This window comes from Entelurus aequoreus, linkage group LG04 (assembly GCF_033978785.1).
Source record: "Entelurus aequoreus isolate RoL-2023_Sb linkage group LG04, RoL_Eaeq_v1.1, whole genome shotgun sequence".
In the NCBI taxonomy this organism is placed as follows: domain Eukaryota; kingdom Metazoa; phylum Chordata; class Actinopteri; order Syngnathiformes; family Syngnathidae; genus Entelurus; species Entelurus aequoreus.
The window spans coordinates 27663505-27678853 of record NC_084734.1 but is presented as its reverse complement, the minus strand read 5'-3'; the positions used below and the strand labels follow the sequence as shown (position 1 = coordinate 27678853).

At 39.2% G+C, this 15349-nt stretch overlaps 1 protein-coding gene across 2 annotated transcripts in view; it reads right to left on the bottom strand.

Annotated features, from left to right (window-relative positions):
- Window positions 1-8803: 8803 nt before the first annotated feature.
- The window catches only part of cd164 (CD164 molecule, sialomucin), a 21008-nt gene continuing 14462 nt past the window's right edge, over window positions 8804-15349 (bottom strand). Inside the window, exons 3-6 of one of the 2 annotated variants that reach the window (XM_062044487.1) lie at window positions 13598-13669; window positions 13067-13183; window positions 12199-12321; window positions 8804-12124 (exon numbers count right to left, since the gene is read on the bottom strand). In XM_062044487.1, the coding sequence (XP_061900471.1) occupies window positions 11949-12124; window positions 12199-12321; window positions 13067-13183; window positions 13598-13669 (488 nt within the window). In that variant the 3' untranslated portion in view covers window positions 8804-11948. The remainder of the gene's footprint in view (window positions 12125-12198; window positions 12322-13066; window positions 13184-13597; window positions 13670-15349) is intronic. The other variant, XM_062044488.1, reaches the window with a different exon arrangement.

Here is a 15349-nt window from a genome sequence, read left to right as displayed (position 1 = left end):
ATACATAATATACTGCCCTTTTTATAATAGAATGACATCTGTGAATTAGTATATACAACACTTTTGTAATATGTAATTAATTAATTCAGTCATTAACATACTGAGATGAAGAATATCTTATTTTCAATAAGGTTGAAAGTAATCCTCATAATTCTTCTTTGTACTTTGTAAGCACTATTAACGCTTTCTACCTCTAAAAAGCCGTGAAAACTATGACGCTGTACTCCAAATTTGGATTTTTTTACAGAACTTTTTGTTTCATATATATTTTGCACTGTATTTTAGTTACTTTGAGTTTACAACCCTTTGGCGCTGTTTTGTACTGTTTCTGTACTTGTTTTGTTTATTATTATTTCTTGATTGTATGTAAATGTTGCATATTGTAAATAAAGGTTTATAAAATAAAAAAATGAAAAATAAAATATTTAGCTTTCACAAAAAAACAAAACAAAAAAAAAGTCGACCAAGTCGGCTGCATTGTTTCTCTCCTCCTAGATTAGATTGCACAAATCGGGTTAAGTGACCGGCCCCAGCATGAACACATTCTGCTGACAGCGGTCTTACTTTATCCTCTTGAGCCACACTTTTTTAAATGACCAAGTCGAAGTGAACTACCTCATATATAAATTACATTAATTTATTTTGCCGTTTTTGTTCACATGTTAAAGGTGTACAAAATACATGTTTAACATATAAATTCCCTTCTTTCATGAAGACAAGAATATAAGTTGTTGTCTTACCTGATTTTGAGGACTTGCATTGATTGGAACCAGACAAGATTCACAGTAGTGCTGACAACTTCCACATTTTCGATTTTACATTGAGGAGAGAAAAAAGTCATTATTGTCCAATACCACGTTGAAGTGGTTGGTTTTTGGCATCTTATTTGTCCAGCTTCCATGTTCGTTTTTATACACTTTACAAGTACAGGCGAACTCCGTGGCTCGCTAGCTTGTTTGCGCTAGCTTTCGGAGACTCTTATTTTGTTAGTGCAGGCAGGATGGAGCAGCACTTTTATTGTGAAGACAGGAACTGTGCGTCAGTCTTTAGGCTTTTAAAAATAAAAAAGTGTTTCTCGCCTTCCCGACTGTATTTTTTTCCCTTCACACCGAGCCGGCAGCAGCCAGCAACATTTCACAAGATTATCGGGTGCCTAAAAAATGTCAATCAAGTGACGAAAGTGACGTGATAGTGAAGATTTATGATCGCTAAATTCTTAGGTCTATTTTTGCAATGCCTGGCTGGCGGTCGACGCAATGGGCACCCCTGCTTTGAGTAACACATACAATGTACCTAAAGAAAAATCACAGCACCTTTTAGGATGATGCAGTTGAGGGATAAAACATTTGTGTCTCATTCTTGGGGATTGCAATGTAACTATTTAACAAAAACTAAAACAAAAAAAACTATTTTGTTTATTGGGTTGTTGTGAGCCAACTGGACGAATTACACGAGAATGCAATCACTATGGTTTTTGAACACGAGTTCACTTTTTGGTTTTGCTATTTAAGCAGATGCCTCGCTTGTGTGATTCTGGAAACGGAGTGCTTCTTTTTTGGGAAACATCACATGTGAGAAACAAAGTCATAGGAACATGTCAGCCATGTCTGAGTGACTAAACCAGTGGTTCGCAAACCTTTTATACCATATGTGTCAAAGTCAAGGCCCGGGGGCCAGATATTTGATTAATATTACAACCGACCCGCAGGCCACAGATCTGCTGCTGTTTTGCACGCACCAATACTCCATCAGTGTTGGTGCTAGGAATTTTCAAAATGGGGTCCCAGGGACCCCATCAAGTCAGAAAAAAGGGGTCCCACTTTTTTGTAAGCGTTTTGGAAACAAATGATACATTTTTGCATTATCCTGTTATACCTCACATTCTATATTGTGTTTTGGAAAAAGGTTGTCATAAACGTTACTTAATTATTACTTAATTAAGTTTTACTTAAGGAAAACACTTTTATGCATATGTAAATGTATTCAGTTATAAACATTCATTCACTTTCCTCTTTCCTTCATGGATCTAAACTTTACCGCTGCCGGTAATTTTTTTGTAATATTTTCAGGATGTGTTTGTTCTATTTTTGGCCAAAGTAAGACATAGAAAACAATCTGAAGTTGTCTTTATTTTTATTTTTTAATGCCATGATTTTAATGTGTGCACAGATTTTCCTCCACGCGGCCCCTGAGCTAAAATAAGTTTGACACCCCTGTCAAGTACCACCATAATGACCAACATTACAGTAGCGTAGTAGACCTACATATTCATTAAAAACAAGGCAAGGGTGTTCTTTAACAAGCATATTTAATCTTTTTGGCCACTGTAACATTGCACAGTTTGAACAGTAACACTGTGTATGAATATTTAAGTGGTTCCTGATGAAGCCTGCATACCGTACAACAGTTTGAGAATCACTGAACTCAACATTTTCAGCACAGGTGTCAAACTCAAGGGCCGGGGGCCAGATCATGTGGGCTGGAAATAAATCACTTTCTGGCTAATGTATTTCCTTCAATGTTGCCAGAACAACGTACTGCTTACACTTTACTATGATGTGATCACACAACAAAAAGTTCAAAGCCTTTTTTGGGGGTTATCAAAAAATAAATTACTTTGACCTTGTCTTACAATTTCGAAGCATGTTATCCATTAAATCTGTCAGTATAAAGCGGGGGTCAGCAACCCGTGGCTCTCGAGTCGCATGCGGCTCTTTAATGCCGCCCTAGTGGCTCCCTGGAGCATTTTCAAATAAAGGATGGAAAACGGAAAAAGATGGGGGAAAATATATTTTTTTGTTTTTGTACGTTTTTTGTTTGAGGACAAACATTACACAAACATTCCCAATTGTTAGAAAGCCAACTGTTTGTGTGTATGCTTCACTAACGAGAGTATTTGGTGAATTTTGTTTTGTCCTACTAATTTCGGCGGTTCTTGAACTCACCATAGTGTGGAATGTGACGCAACAGTTTGTTTACATGTAAAATCTTCCACTCCTTTGTCTCATTTTGTCCACCAAAAGTTTTATGCTGTGCGTGAACGCACATAGGTGCGCTTTGTTGATGTTATTGACCTGTTGGAGTGCTAATCAGGCATATTTGGTCAGTGCTAATCCATGCTAACATGCTATTTAGGCTAGCTGTATGTACATATTGCATCATTATGCCTCATTTGTAGGTATATTTGAGCTCATTTAACATTCTTTACTTGTATCCTATTTGTATATAATTTAGTTTTGCATGTCTCATGACTAGAGATGTCCGATAATATCGGGCTGCCCATTTTATCGGCCGATAAATGCTTTAAAATGTAATATCGGAAATTATCGGTATCGGTTTCAAAATTATCGGTATCAATAAGTAACATTTATGACTTTTTAAAACGCCGCTGTGTACACGGACGTAGGGAGAAGTGCAGAGCGCCAATAAACCTTAAAGGCACTTCCTTTGCGTGCCAGCCCAGTCACGTAATATCTATGGCTTTTCACACACACACAAGTGAATGCAAGGCATACTTGGTCAACAGCCAGTTGACACTGAGGGTGGATGTATAAACAACTTTAACACTGTTACAAATATGCGCCACACTGTGAACCCACACCAAACAAGAATGACAAACACATTTCGGGAGAACATCCGCACCGTAACACAACATAAACACAACAGAACAAATACCCAGAATCCCTTGCAGCACTAACTCTTCCGGGACGCTACAACACCACCCCCCCCCCCCCCCCGCTACCCCACCCCCCACACCTCAAACTCCTTTAACTTGGACACACACATCTAAAAGCCACGTTAAAAGCCAGTAATTTCCAGGAGTTATCTCACCTTCTGAGTAGCTTTTGACTTACTAATGGTTTCTATTGTTGTAAAAATGTGTAGAATAAATATACACTTTCAACATTTCTGTCAACGAAGATTTGCTTCATTTTGATAGTAGGCTATTACAGCTAATATAGACACGTATATCATGTGTTGCCTTCTTTATAAGATGTATATAAGGCTTTTAATATTTTGCGGATCCAGACATATTTGTTTTTTGTATTTTTGGTCCAATATGGCTCTTTCAACGTTTTGGGTTGCCGACCCCTGGTATAAAGTAAAATGGTCTATTACAATCGCTTGTTATGGTGTAATTCGGTTTATATTAATATACATATTCACTGTTACAGGCAACCATAATTGCAATGTGGGCCTCTCTATAAAAACGAGTTCTTACTTACAGTGCGTTAAACTAAGGTGGACAGTAACAAGTCAAACATCACATTTCCACAAGTTAACGTGTCCGAAAAGGAGTGGGTAGAAGCAGAGTTTATTTAAAAGAGCTGTTTGCAACATGCAGATGCCTAGAGGGCATTAACTTCCCAGAGAGATGTACACATTATACCTCCCCCTTTTTCTGCCTTTAGCATTAAGATTTATCCAACTTTACCTACGGACGTTAGCTGTCATTAATTGTATTTTCTTTTGCAACAACATGACTGTTCACCCCCTGGGAGGTGAGGGGAGCACTGAGCATCAGCGGTGGCCGCGCCTGGGAATCATTTGTTGGTGATTTAACCCCCAAAACCTTGATGCTGAGTGCCAAGCAGGGAGGTAATGGGTCCCATTCTCACAACCTACCGATCTCAGGGCGGACACTAGTCTAACCACTAGGCCACTGAGTAGGTTTTGTGTATGTGGACGCGCTCCGTGTGTGTGTGTACGAGACAGAGACAAGCCTGAAAGCTAGAGAAATTCCTCGGACTGACAAGCTTTTTTAAATTCAAAATAGTTCATACTTGCAAAAAAACCAAAAAACATGTTATATTAAACTACTGATGGGAATATAAGATAGCTGGTGTTCTGTCGGTGTCTGCTACCCACTCTATAGAGCACAGGTGTCAAACTCAAGGCCCGGGTGCCAGATTTGGCCCACCACGTCATTTAATGCGGCCCGCGAAAGCCCTGAAATAATTTGAGTCAATAAAGCATTTTATCATTTACTAAATGTAATCTTTTCATTGTGACAGACAGAAATACACATATTGAATTCTGTTGAGTATAATTCCAACTGTATTATCTAATAATGCAACAAACATAATACTATCATTCATTTCAAACTTTTTTTAAATTAAAACAAAATAAATATCTGCCTGAGTTATATCAAAGCAAATTGTATGTCAGGTTCAAACACTGATGACATCTATTAAACAAGACAAGAAGCAAGGAATCAAACTTAGATACAATTATTCTGACATTGTACACTGTAGAAATGACAATAGATTTTACAGTAAAAAAAACAACAACTGGCAGCTCAGTTGCCAGGATTTCACAGTAAAAAAAAACTATAGTACTCTTTTCCCGTTTACAGTAATATGCTGTAAAAACCATCGTAAATTTTACGGTGATGTTGCGGTGACTCGGCTGCCAGTTTGTTTGTTTTTTTTACTGAAAAAGTATTTTTGCGGTGTATGTAATACAAATATAATAATCAAATGCACAGCAATTAATTTTATAATATGAAGTGAATTCTTATACATTTATATTTATAAATTATATCTGGTTACAGGCAGCACTCTTAGGACAACCACAACGGCAATGTGGCCCTCAATGTAACTGTGTTCGACACCCCTGTTATGGAGCATGCGCACAAATAGAAATATTTCAAACATTAGCCTCGAAATAGATACTCATCGAAAGCAATATATATACAGTCGTGGTCAAAAGTTTACATACACTTGTAAAGGACATAACGTCATGGCTGTCTTGTGTTTCCAATCATTTCTACAACTCATATTTTTTTGTGCTGGAGTGATTGGAGCACATACTTGTTGGTCACAAAAAACATTCATGAAGTTTGGTTCTTTTATGAATTTATTATGGGTCTACTGAACATGTGACCAAATCTGCTGGGTCAAAAATATACATACAGCAATGTTAATATTTGGTTACATGTCCCTTGGCAAGTTTCACTGCAAAAAGGCACTTTTGGTAGCCATCCACAAGCTTCTGGTTGAATTTTTGACCACTCCTCTTGATAAAATTGGTGCAGTTTAGCTAAATATGTTGGTTTTCTGACATGGACTTGTTTCTTCAGCATTGTCCACATGTTCTCAATGGGGTTTAAGTCAGGACTTTGGGAAGGCCATTCTAAAACATTAATTCTATCCTGATTTAGCCATTCCTTTACCACTTTTGACGTGTGTTTGGGGTCATTGTCCTGTTGGAACACCCAACTGCGCCCAAGACCCAACCTCCAGGGCTGATTTTAGGTTGTCCTGAAGAATTTGAAGGTAATCCTCCTTTTTCATTGTCCCATTTACTCTCTGTAAAGCACCAGTTCCATTGGCAGCAAAACAGGTCCAGAGCATAATACTACCACCACCATGCTTGACGGTAGGCCTGGTGTTCCTGGGATTAAAGGCCTCACCTTTTCTCCTCCAAATATATTGCTGGGTATTGTGGCCAAACAGCTCAATTTTGGTTTCATCCGACCACAGAACTTTCCTTCAGAAGGTCTTATCTTTGTCCATGTGATCAGCGGCAAACATTAGACGAGCCTTAAGGTGTCGCTTCTGGACTTCCTTCTTGCATGGTAGCCTCTCAGTCCATGGCGATGCAAAACACGCTTGACTGTGGACACTGACACTTGTGTTCCAGCAGCTTCCAACTCACTGCAGACCTGCTTTTTGGTGGTTCTCGGTTGACTCTTGATCATCCTGACCAATTTTCTCTCAGCAGCAGGTGATAGCTTACGTTTTCTTCCTGATCGTGGCAGTAACAAAACTGTGCCATGCACTTTATACTTACGAACAATTGTCTGCACAGTTACTCTTGGGACCTTAAAATGCTCTGAAATGGCTCCAAGTGACTTTCCTGACTTGCTCAAGTCAATGATTACTTTTTTCAGATTTGTGCTGAGTTCCTTTGACTTACCCATTGTCACGTTTGTAATCGAGTCTAATGACTGCATCACATGAGCCATATTTAAATGGGCTCAGAGAAGTCAACAGGTGTCATCAATCATAATCACTCACATGAAGTTAAGAGGCCATGCCATGAAGCTTATTTGATTTGATTGTAACTTTTCTACATCACCAAAATTGATAATGTATGTTGATGTATGTATACTTTTGACCCAGCAGATTTGGTCACATTTTCAGTAGACCCATAATAAATTCATAAAAGAACCAAACTTCATCAACGTTTTTGTGACGAACAAGTATGTGCTCCAATCACTCTATCACAAAAAAATAAGACTTGTAGAAATGATTGGAAACTCAAGACAGCCATGACATTATGTCTTTCACAAGTGTATGTAAACTTTTGACCACGACTGTACGTTGTATGCCTCGTGTACAAGTAGTGATTTTAAATGGTTTCATTTATTTTCTGACCAGCAAGTAGACGATTACATTGTGAGAAAGTTCACATTGACAAACAGTGGTAGCTTACATTTTTGTTTTAATCACCATTTTACGCTACTGATAGCATTTTTCCAAAGAAGCAGCAAAATTCGACAGAACAGCGGCGGTTGGTTTTGAAAAATGTAACTATGGTCAATTTACAAACAGCCCCTTTAATCCCATCCCGGCCGGACAGATGTTACTGCTGAGACCTTCCAACCATGTATTTAACATCGTCAAATGACTAACAACGTGACCTATGACAGGAGACACTGCTGTTTTTAAGGAACGCTGGTCAAGGCACCTTCTGTCATCCAGGCAGTGTTGGGACTAACACGTTACTGTAACGCCGTTAGTTTCGGCGGTAACTAGTAATCTAACGCGTTATTTTTTATATTCAGTAACTCAGTTACCGTTACTACATGATGCGTTACTGCGTTATTTTACGTTATTTTTTATGTACTATCGGCTAAAAACAGAAGATCTGAGTGTGTTTTATTGGAGCGCTGCGGTGTCGTCCTTCTGTGTCACAAGGAAAAGAAAAGGCGTGCTTTGTGTGGGTGGGGGCGGGGGAGGGGGCTTCCAGACCGCCAGGGCCTATGTACTTCGGGGCTAACAACCTTCACTTTACCCGGAAGTGGGTCTTTACAGCTGAGGGTGAATGACGAGGCCGGCGGTTTGTTGCAACTTTGTGACTTTATTGGACGCAGCCATCCACCAAGCTAGAGCACCTGCATGCACGCACTGTTGCCACTCACTCACCTAACATGCTGTCATATCTTAAAGGGACACACACACACGCTACTCTCATAACAACTAACAAGACATCATGGCGAAGCCAGAAGTCGAGTTTCTTAACATGGAGACATTCTCAATACTTTTCTTTTGTCGAGCACGAAGAAAATAACATTTTTGTTAAATGTAAGTTGTGTCTTGGATCAAAGATCCTATCTACTTAAAGTTAAAGTGCCATTATATTGCAGCTATTTAAAATAGTTTTGTCAATTTGTTCTGGCCTGAAACAAATTGGCCCTTTGAAACATATCTGTCTTAGTGTGTTGTATGTAGACCACATTGCTTAGCAGAGTTCAGTGATGCAAATGCATGTCAAGTTGATCAACAGATTGTATTATTCTCCAGTGCAATAACAGTACTGAAATGAAGGCTAAAAGGGCATTAATGGGAGCCTTAAAAAAAAAAGTAACTAGTTACTGTGAAAAGTAGCTAGTTACTTTTTGGTGTAAGTAACTGAGTTACTTTTGAAATAAAGTAACTAACTAGTTACTGGTTTTCAGTAACTAACCCAACACTGCATCCAGGTAAGGTCTCTTCAACTGTAACCATGCTTGGTCACTAACCTCCCTGCTAGCATCGTAAAACATGCGATGTGAAAGTTAGACGAGGCAAATTCGTTCATTGAACAAACTTTATTGGGAACAGGCTCAAACTTAGGGCAACACTGGTAAACAAAGGAGATACACAGAGAGAGATAGAAAACAATATATTTTTTTTAATATTTCCACATAGCAGGGAGAAGCAAAAACACTCACTTGTGGCTTTGAAAAGGCAAAACAAATAGATGGCACTCCAGAGGACGTGTGTACACAAAGAAAGCTTTTGTTTTGGACGTAAAGTGTCGGGAGTGTAAGATTTTGGATATTTAAAACATACTTGTTTTTCCAGGTTTTCGCCAAGCAATACGATTGGGTTTCATTTCCATGACGCTGGAGTGCTACACTTTAGAATGCTTCTAGAAAGCAGAGCTAGACAGACTGCTGTGTTCATTGGCTGCTAGAGAATGCCCCTCCTAGCCTTAATTGAATGGCAACAAAATACTGTTTTCTCTTCATTTTTACATTTCATTAACACACACTACGTAGCTACTGCAACTAGCGCCATCTAGTGCACACCACGCAATGGCAACACAAACCTGATCCGAATCGTACCGCTTTGTGGAAACAGGGCTTGAAATGCAGCAAGCCAACGTAAACCATCCAGTGTTAGCATGCTTGTGGTGGACGGAGTTAGACACACATGCGTTGATTGGTTGACAGAAAGGCCCGCCTTCAGAGTGAATTTAATCGGAAGAAAACCTGGAAAAGCAAACCTGATCTGAACCGTACTGCTTGGTGGAAATGTGACTTGAGATGGGAAACGGCTACTGATTCGGAGAGAGACCACTTCATTTAACAAATGTGTCCACCATTTTGGCATCATTCAAACAAGGTGGCAAAAGAAGATTTAAAGTTAAGGCTGGGCGTGACGTGGCGCAAACAAAACCGAGAACACTACCTAAACGGGTGTGAAAGTAATGACTATCATTTCGAGGACAAAGTTGGAACTGAATAATAAGGCACTTTTCCTGAAGATGTGCAAGGGACTGAGTAAGATGCAGCACACAGTGGACATGCGTTGGATACCAGACAGCAACATGTGATGCTGTTTTCCGTAGGAATGCAGCAACAGCATGGTGGTCGGTCAACAAATATTTTTCTGCAAATTTAGCCAGAGGATAAGAAAGAAAAAAAAGAGGCACAGCTATAAGGCGTGCTTCTTTGGGTTGTAGCTTAATTCCACCGGGGTATAAGAAATAATTCAGACGGAATCCAATTCTAAACTGTTCGTAATACACAAGCTTTTAAGAGGAAGCGTACAAACGCAAAGGAAGCTGGTCAGTGCAGTGCTTAAGTTCTATGCCAAAACTGAGGGATTTTGGTGTAGTTTGCAGTTTCAAGGCATTCTTCTTATGACTTATCAAGTGGTTTTTCAGGGAGGAAATCTAAAAGGAGCATTTATATGCTATACAATTAAGCCTAAATATCATTCATAAACTGAAGACATGGAGTGGAGTGATTTTCGTTTTAGCTATAAATGTTACAAGAATGTAACAAACGAGAGTAAGAAGTTGTGTTAGAGAACATGTATAGTACGTTTTAACAATAAAAATTTGGGTTTATTTGAGATATATATATACATATATATATAGTTAAGCAAGCACAAATGGCCTTTTCGCTGATGTTTGTTTTTAAACATTTAATTTAATTTAATTAAATGTCAATGTTTCGGGGAAAAAACCCCAAGACCAGTACTTGAGTCATTTTAGGTATATGGGCCCGATCTACAAATTACAAATATTAGATATGAAATATTAAGAATCATTTTAGACGTTGACTTTTTGTCAACAAGTAAATTAAAAAGTGAAAATAGGAAATATTTCACATCCCTAAATAACTTCTTACAGTCTTTTGAAACTTTCGTCTGTCCTAAAAAAATCCAAATCAGCCCTGTGTATGAATAATGTCAGTCTTAAATGCAAGTATTAGGAGAAAAGCTGTTGATTTTTTTTCAAACAAAATCCTGAAAAAGCAATTACCGGTAAACGACAAACTCTCTGAAGCAAAAACACAGATCAACACTCCTTCATTAGGCCTTCCCTGAACTTCACAGCTTCAAAGTGAGACACAAATCGGCACAGGGTGGAGACAAAATGAAAATTACGCAGCAATAGCAGCCAAACTACACTTCTCATTTACAAATATTTGTTTTAGTATAACTCAAACTCCTTCGATAGTCAAGTATTTTAGCATTAGAGCCTCCCAAACTGGAAGCATGATGTGGTGAGAAGTGAGTGAGAAGACCATGCATGCATAGGTATGGTCTTCCATACACTGGGGGGAGGGGCTTCAGCTAGATGGTAAATAGGACTATTGCCTTGAATGCTAAGGCTTCTTATGTTCTATGGTCTTCAATAACTAAGGCTTTTCAGTCCAGCTGGGAAACTATTAATGACACTCAGGCCTCAATCAAATACAATCATCCTTTCCCTCTTCAACTACACTGGACATTAAAAAGGCACTTAACACCAATTACGGTCCACATCACGGAAAGTGCACGCCGTCCCCATTAGTCTTCTTCCATACATTTAACAAATTAGCTATAATCCTAAAAATACTGTACAATCTCTAAAGACCACCTCAACGACCAAACCGGGTGATGATAGACAGAAAACGGAATCGATGTTTTATTGCAACTAACTGCTCCTTTACGCAGTGTTATCTTCACAATTGGTTTGGCTGATCTTTGCCCAGAAAGTCAACCACAAAAAGTGTAACTCTACAGCCCTCCTAGAGAGAAAACCCCTCGCCTCATAGATGGCTTTTTAATTGTGTTGATTGTAACCCCTCGCACATATGATAAACTCTTTTATATCATCTATAACCAACATATACAAGATAGAACTATAAGGGAGAAGGAACGGAGCCAGGATTGAACTGGCTGAAGTCAACCGTTGCCGTTACATTCAGAAGTCAAACACTGGTTCCAAATTAAAGCTATATCTGCCAGATGACACCTGAATAGATTGTGCAATCACCCAAACAAAGTGTGCATGGATGTTCTGATACTCACTCAGGTCTGAAAGCAGAAGCTGCACAAAGATGTGGGCGTTTGGAAACACTGTTTGAGTCCATCACGGCAAGGGTGAATGGTATGGGAATGATTTGCTTTGTGGGGTAATATTAGCTGAGAGATTGTAGACATTGAATGAGCGGTGTGCTTTCAGAGGGTGTGGTAGTTGCGGTCCTTGGATTTGCAGAACTTGTACAGGAAGAAGATGACCGCCTGGAGGCCCAGCACCAGCACGATGCCCCCGATGAAGCTGGCGGCGTCGAAGGTTGAGTTCTTGTGGGGAGCGGGAGAAGATGTCACCGGGGCGGCGCTAGTTTGGATCGTGCCTGCAAAAAGAAAAAAAGAAGTCAGGCGTCGTGTAGTGCAGTTTGGGTAAATAAAACGAGCATGAGCCACTCACTGGAATTAATAAATGCAGTGGTCGCGTTGATAGTGGTAGTGGTAGTGGTAGTGGTAGTGGCGATGGTGGTGGAGGTGTTATCACTGGGTGTTGGAGCAGCAGTGGTGATATTGACTGTGCTCTCTGCAGCAGGGTCACAGTGGCAGTCAGCCTTTACACCATTTGATACAGTTCAAGAAACTAAATACATGTGTTAATCATAAATGCCAACAACCAGCAAAGCTTAGCAGGGGAACCAGGCAGCTCCTTATGAAGAAGATAAAGCATCTTATGACTGTATAGTGGAACACAATCTGTTCCAGAGCGTGTCAGATTAGTCCATACAGTATGTCAAAAAAATATATGTGCGGTGTTCATTACGTTTTTCCTTTTAATCAGTGTCATTTTAGACATTGTACTGAGCAGCCTGGAAAGAAACAGCTGGTTTGCATAAGAAACTAAGCTCACTTGGGATTGCTCATCAAAAATGTGTTGGTCACAAGGAGATATTTTTAGTGTACAGTCAATTGTGCTGCTTTTGCTTTTATTGTTGATGTATTGTGGACAAAAATAGCATTGTCCAATTTGCCATCACTAGTGTATAGTACAGTAAAGCCAATAAAAATTAAAAACTTGGAGAGTTAAAGGTTAAGGTTTTTGTGCAACTTTGGAAGGGATACATGAAAAAAATTGAACGACAAATTGGTATTGTTCAACTATAGAGTTCCAACCGTATTTTGAAAGTGTAAAGTAAATATGGTCATCCTGTGCAAATGGTTTCATTGTACATAAAAAAGTGAAGTGATACTTCCTGATGAAAAAAAATACTTAACTACTAAGAGTGCAGAATGTAGATAATATAGCAGGAAGCGGGTAGCGAAGGGTTTACCTGTGGTGGGCAGAGGGCTGCTGCTGTTAGAGACGGTGACGACAAGGGTGGGGGGGATTGCGGTGGTAGGGGCAACAGACGGGGTATTGGAAGTCTGGACAGTTGACGTCGCAACAGCTGGACAGGGAACCATCACCAAGACAAGGTTTTAACAAGGACAAAGCCATGGAAACCACAAGGTTACGCCCACAAATTGCAAAAAACAAAAAAAACTCCCACACTTGTCAGTTTCAAGTCGGTTAGAGAAGACAGAAAACAGAGAGCCCAAAGAGCTGACAAATTTAAAGCGTAGCAGTATGCATGTGACTCCAGAGTCAACAGTCTCTAGACCAAGAAAAAATTGTTACACAATCCAATATACAGGAGAGGCGGTGTTTTGTGCTTTTCTCATTGAGAAATGGCTCACAGCTGATAATGGATGTTGTTTACACGAAGCAGCAAAGTCGATGCATAGTATAAACAAATGTTGCTTTGGAGTCTAAGAAAGTCCAAACAGAGTGTATCAATGTAGTATAAGAACAGGAGACCTACCGGAGCAGCTGGCATTGCCACAGGTGTCGTTTGTGGCTTCCACAAGAGTAATATTGCGGCAAGCAGGTATTGCTGAAATGCAGAAGAACATCACTTCAATTTGTGTTCATGCTTCAAGTTTTTTTTTTTTGTTTATTACAAAGCATCCTGGAAAAATGCAGATATCTTATTGTTAGTGTATGCTGCGGATTTCAAAACTGCTGCTTACCACACTACAGCTAGAGAAACAAATTGTTTTCCTAGTGTTGACAACTGCAGTGAATACTATTATACTTGTCCAATCAAATTACTATTTAACCATGACATGGGACTTTGCCCCCATCATAAAAGCTCCCTGTCCTAAATAACAGGAAGTCAAAGCAGTGACACAAAACTGATAGGTGTTGCCTCTGTTATGTATTTGAAAGGACAACAGGTAAATTCACCATGTTCGAGTTGAACCATGATTATCATACTGGTACAAACCAAGCCCTTGATTGTTTGACACCCAGTGAGTCACAACTGACTGAGCACACCTTGTGATTGCGTCTCCTTTCCATGTCATGTTTTTTTCATTATACATATATATTTACTGTAAAAAAAAACCCAGTAAAGATCCACTAAATGTGAACCGAAATGGATTTTTCAGATGTATTTTATAATAATCGTAGTGTGTACTATTGTGTACTTCCTTTGCCTGTCACACTCTCAACAAGCAGACTTAATTGCTCTCACCAGACAGCCAGTTGCAACTCCAGCAACATTAGCATACTGATGCATGATGCACACTAGTGATGTTAGAGGGAAAAGCGAACGTTGTGATGCGTTGGAAATTAATACGCTGCCATATGCTTAAAATGATCAAAATAAGTAAATACATGTTTATTACAAATGCTCCTGTTACATTATCGTATTTTTGAGACTATAAAGGCACACTCAAAATCCTTTCATTTTCTCTAAAATCGACAGAGCGCCTTAATCTACAGATTCATTCTCATTGTGCTTAGACCTCGAAGCAATTTCATTTGGTACATGGTGTAATGATAAGTGTGTCCGGTAGATGGCAGTAACACAAGATGTGTGGACTGCAAGTTGATGCCTTTTCAATAAATGAAGCTAGCGAGAAAGCCCAAAATGTTGATGTTTCATTGAGAATACGAAACATTACACACGGCGCTCAAAAAGCTGTCAAAACGTTTTAATACGACTTTGTAGGCACCGCTTGATGGATTTTCTGCGCATCACGGCTAACGTAGTCAGCTGCGCTTCAACAGACAGGTATTGTGGTTGTGTGTATTAGGACCCCAAAATGGCACATATTAGGAAACATTATCTGGCTTTTTGCTTTGCAATATTATGCAAAACCAACTTTTCTTACCTATTGGTACTTGCTGATGTGTATATGGGATCTGCATAATTCCTGAAAATTTGCACGCATTGGCCATTGTAGTCAAGTGCATTCTTTTTCTCAAACCTCTTGTTATATGGCATTCATCCTCGCTTTTGCAGTTCTAACATATCTGTCAGCAGACTCGCTATGGAAGCGCTAAAAACTACCTGTAGAACAAAGATGACGGGGAAAAGACACTGTCGAAATGGAACCATGTAAATAAAACCCACTCACTAAACGGTCCATCATGAAAATATGTTCAGAAAGCAGCTTGAAGAGGGTCTGTAAAACAATGTTTGCAACATTTTGACCAAATAACCACTATTATATGTTACAGTATGTAAACCACAAGGAAATGTTTTAAATATAGTACAAAAATCCTA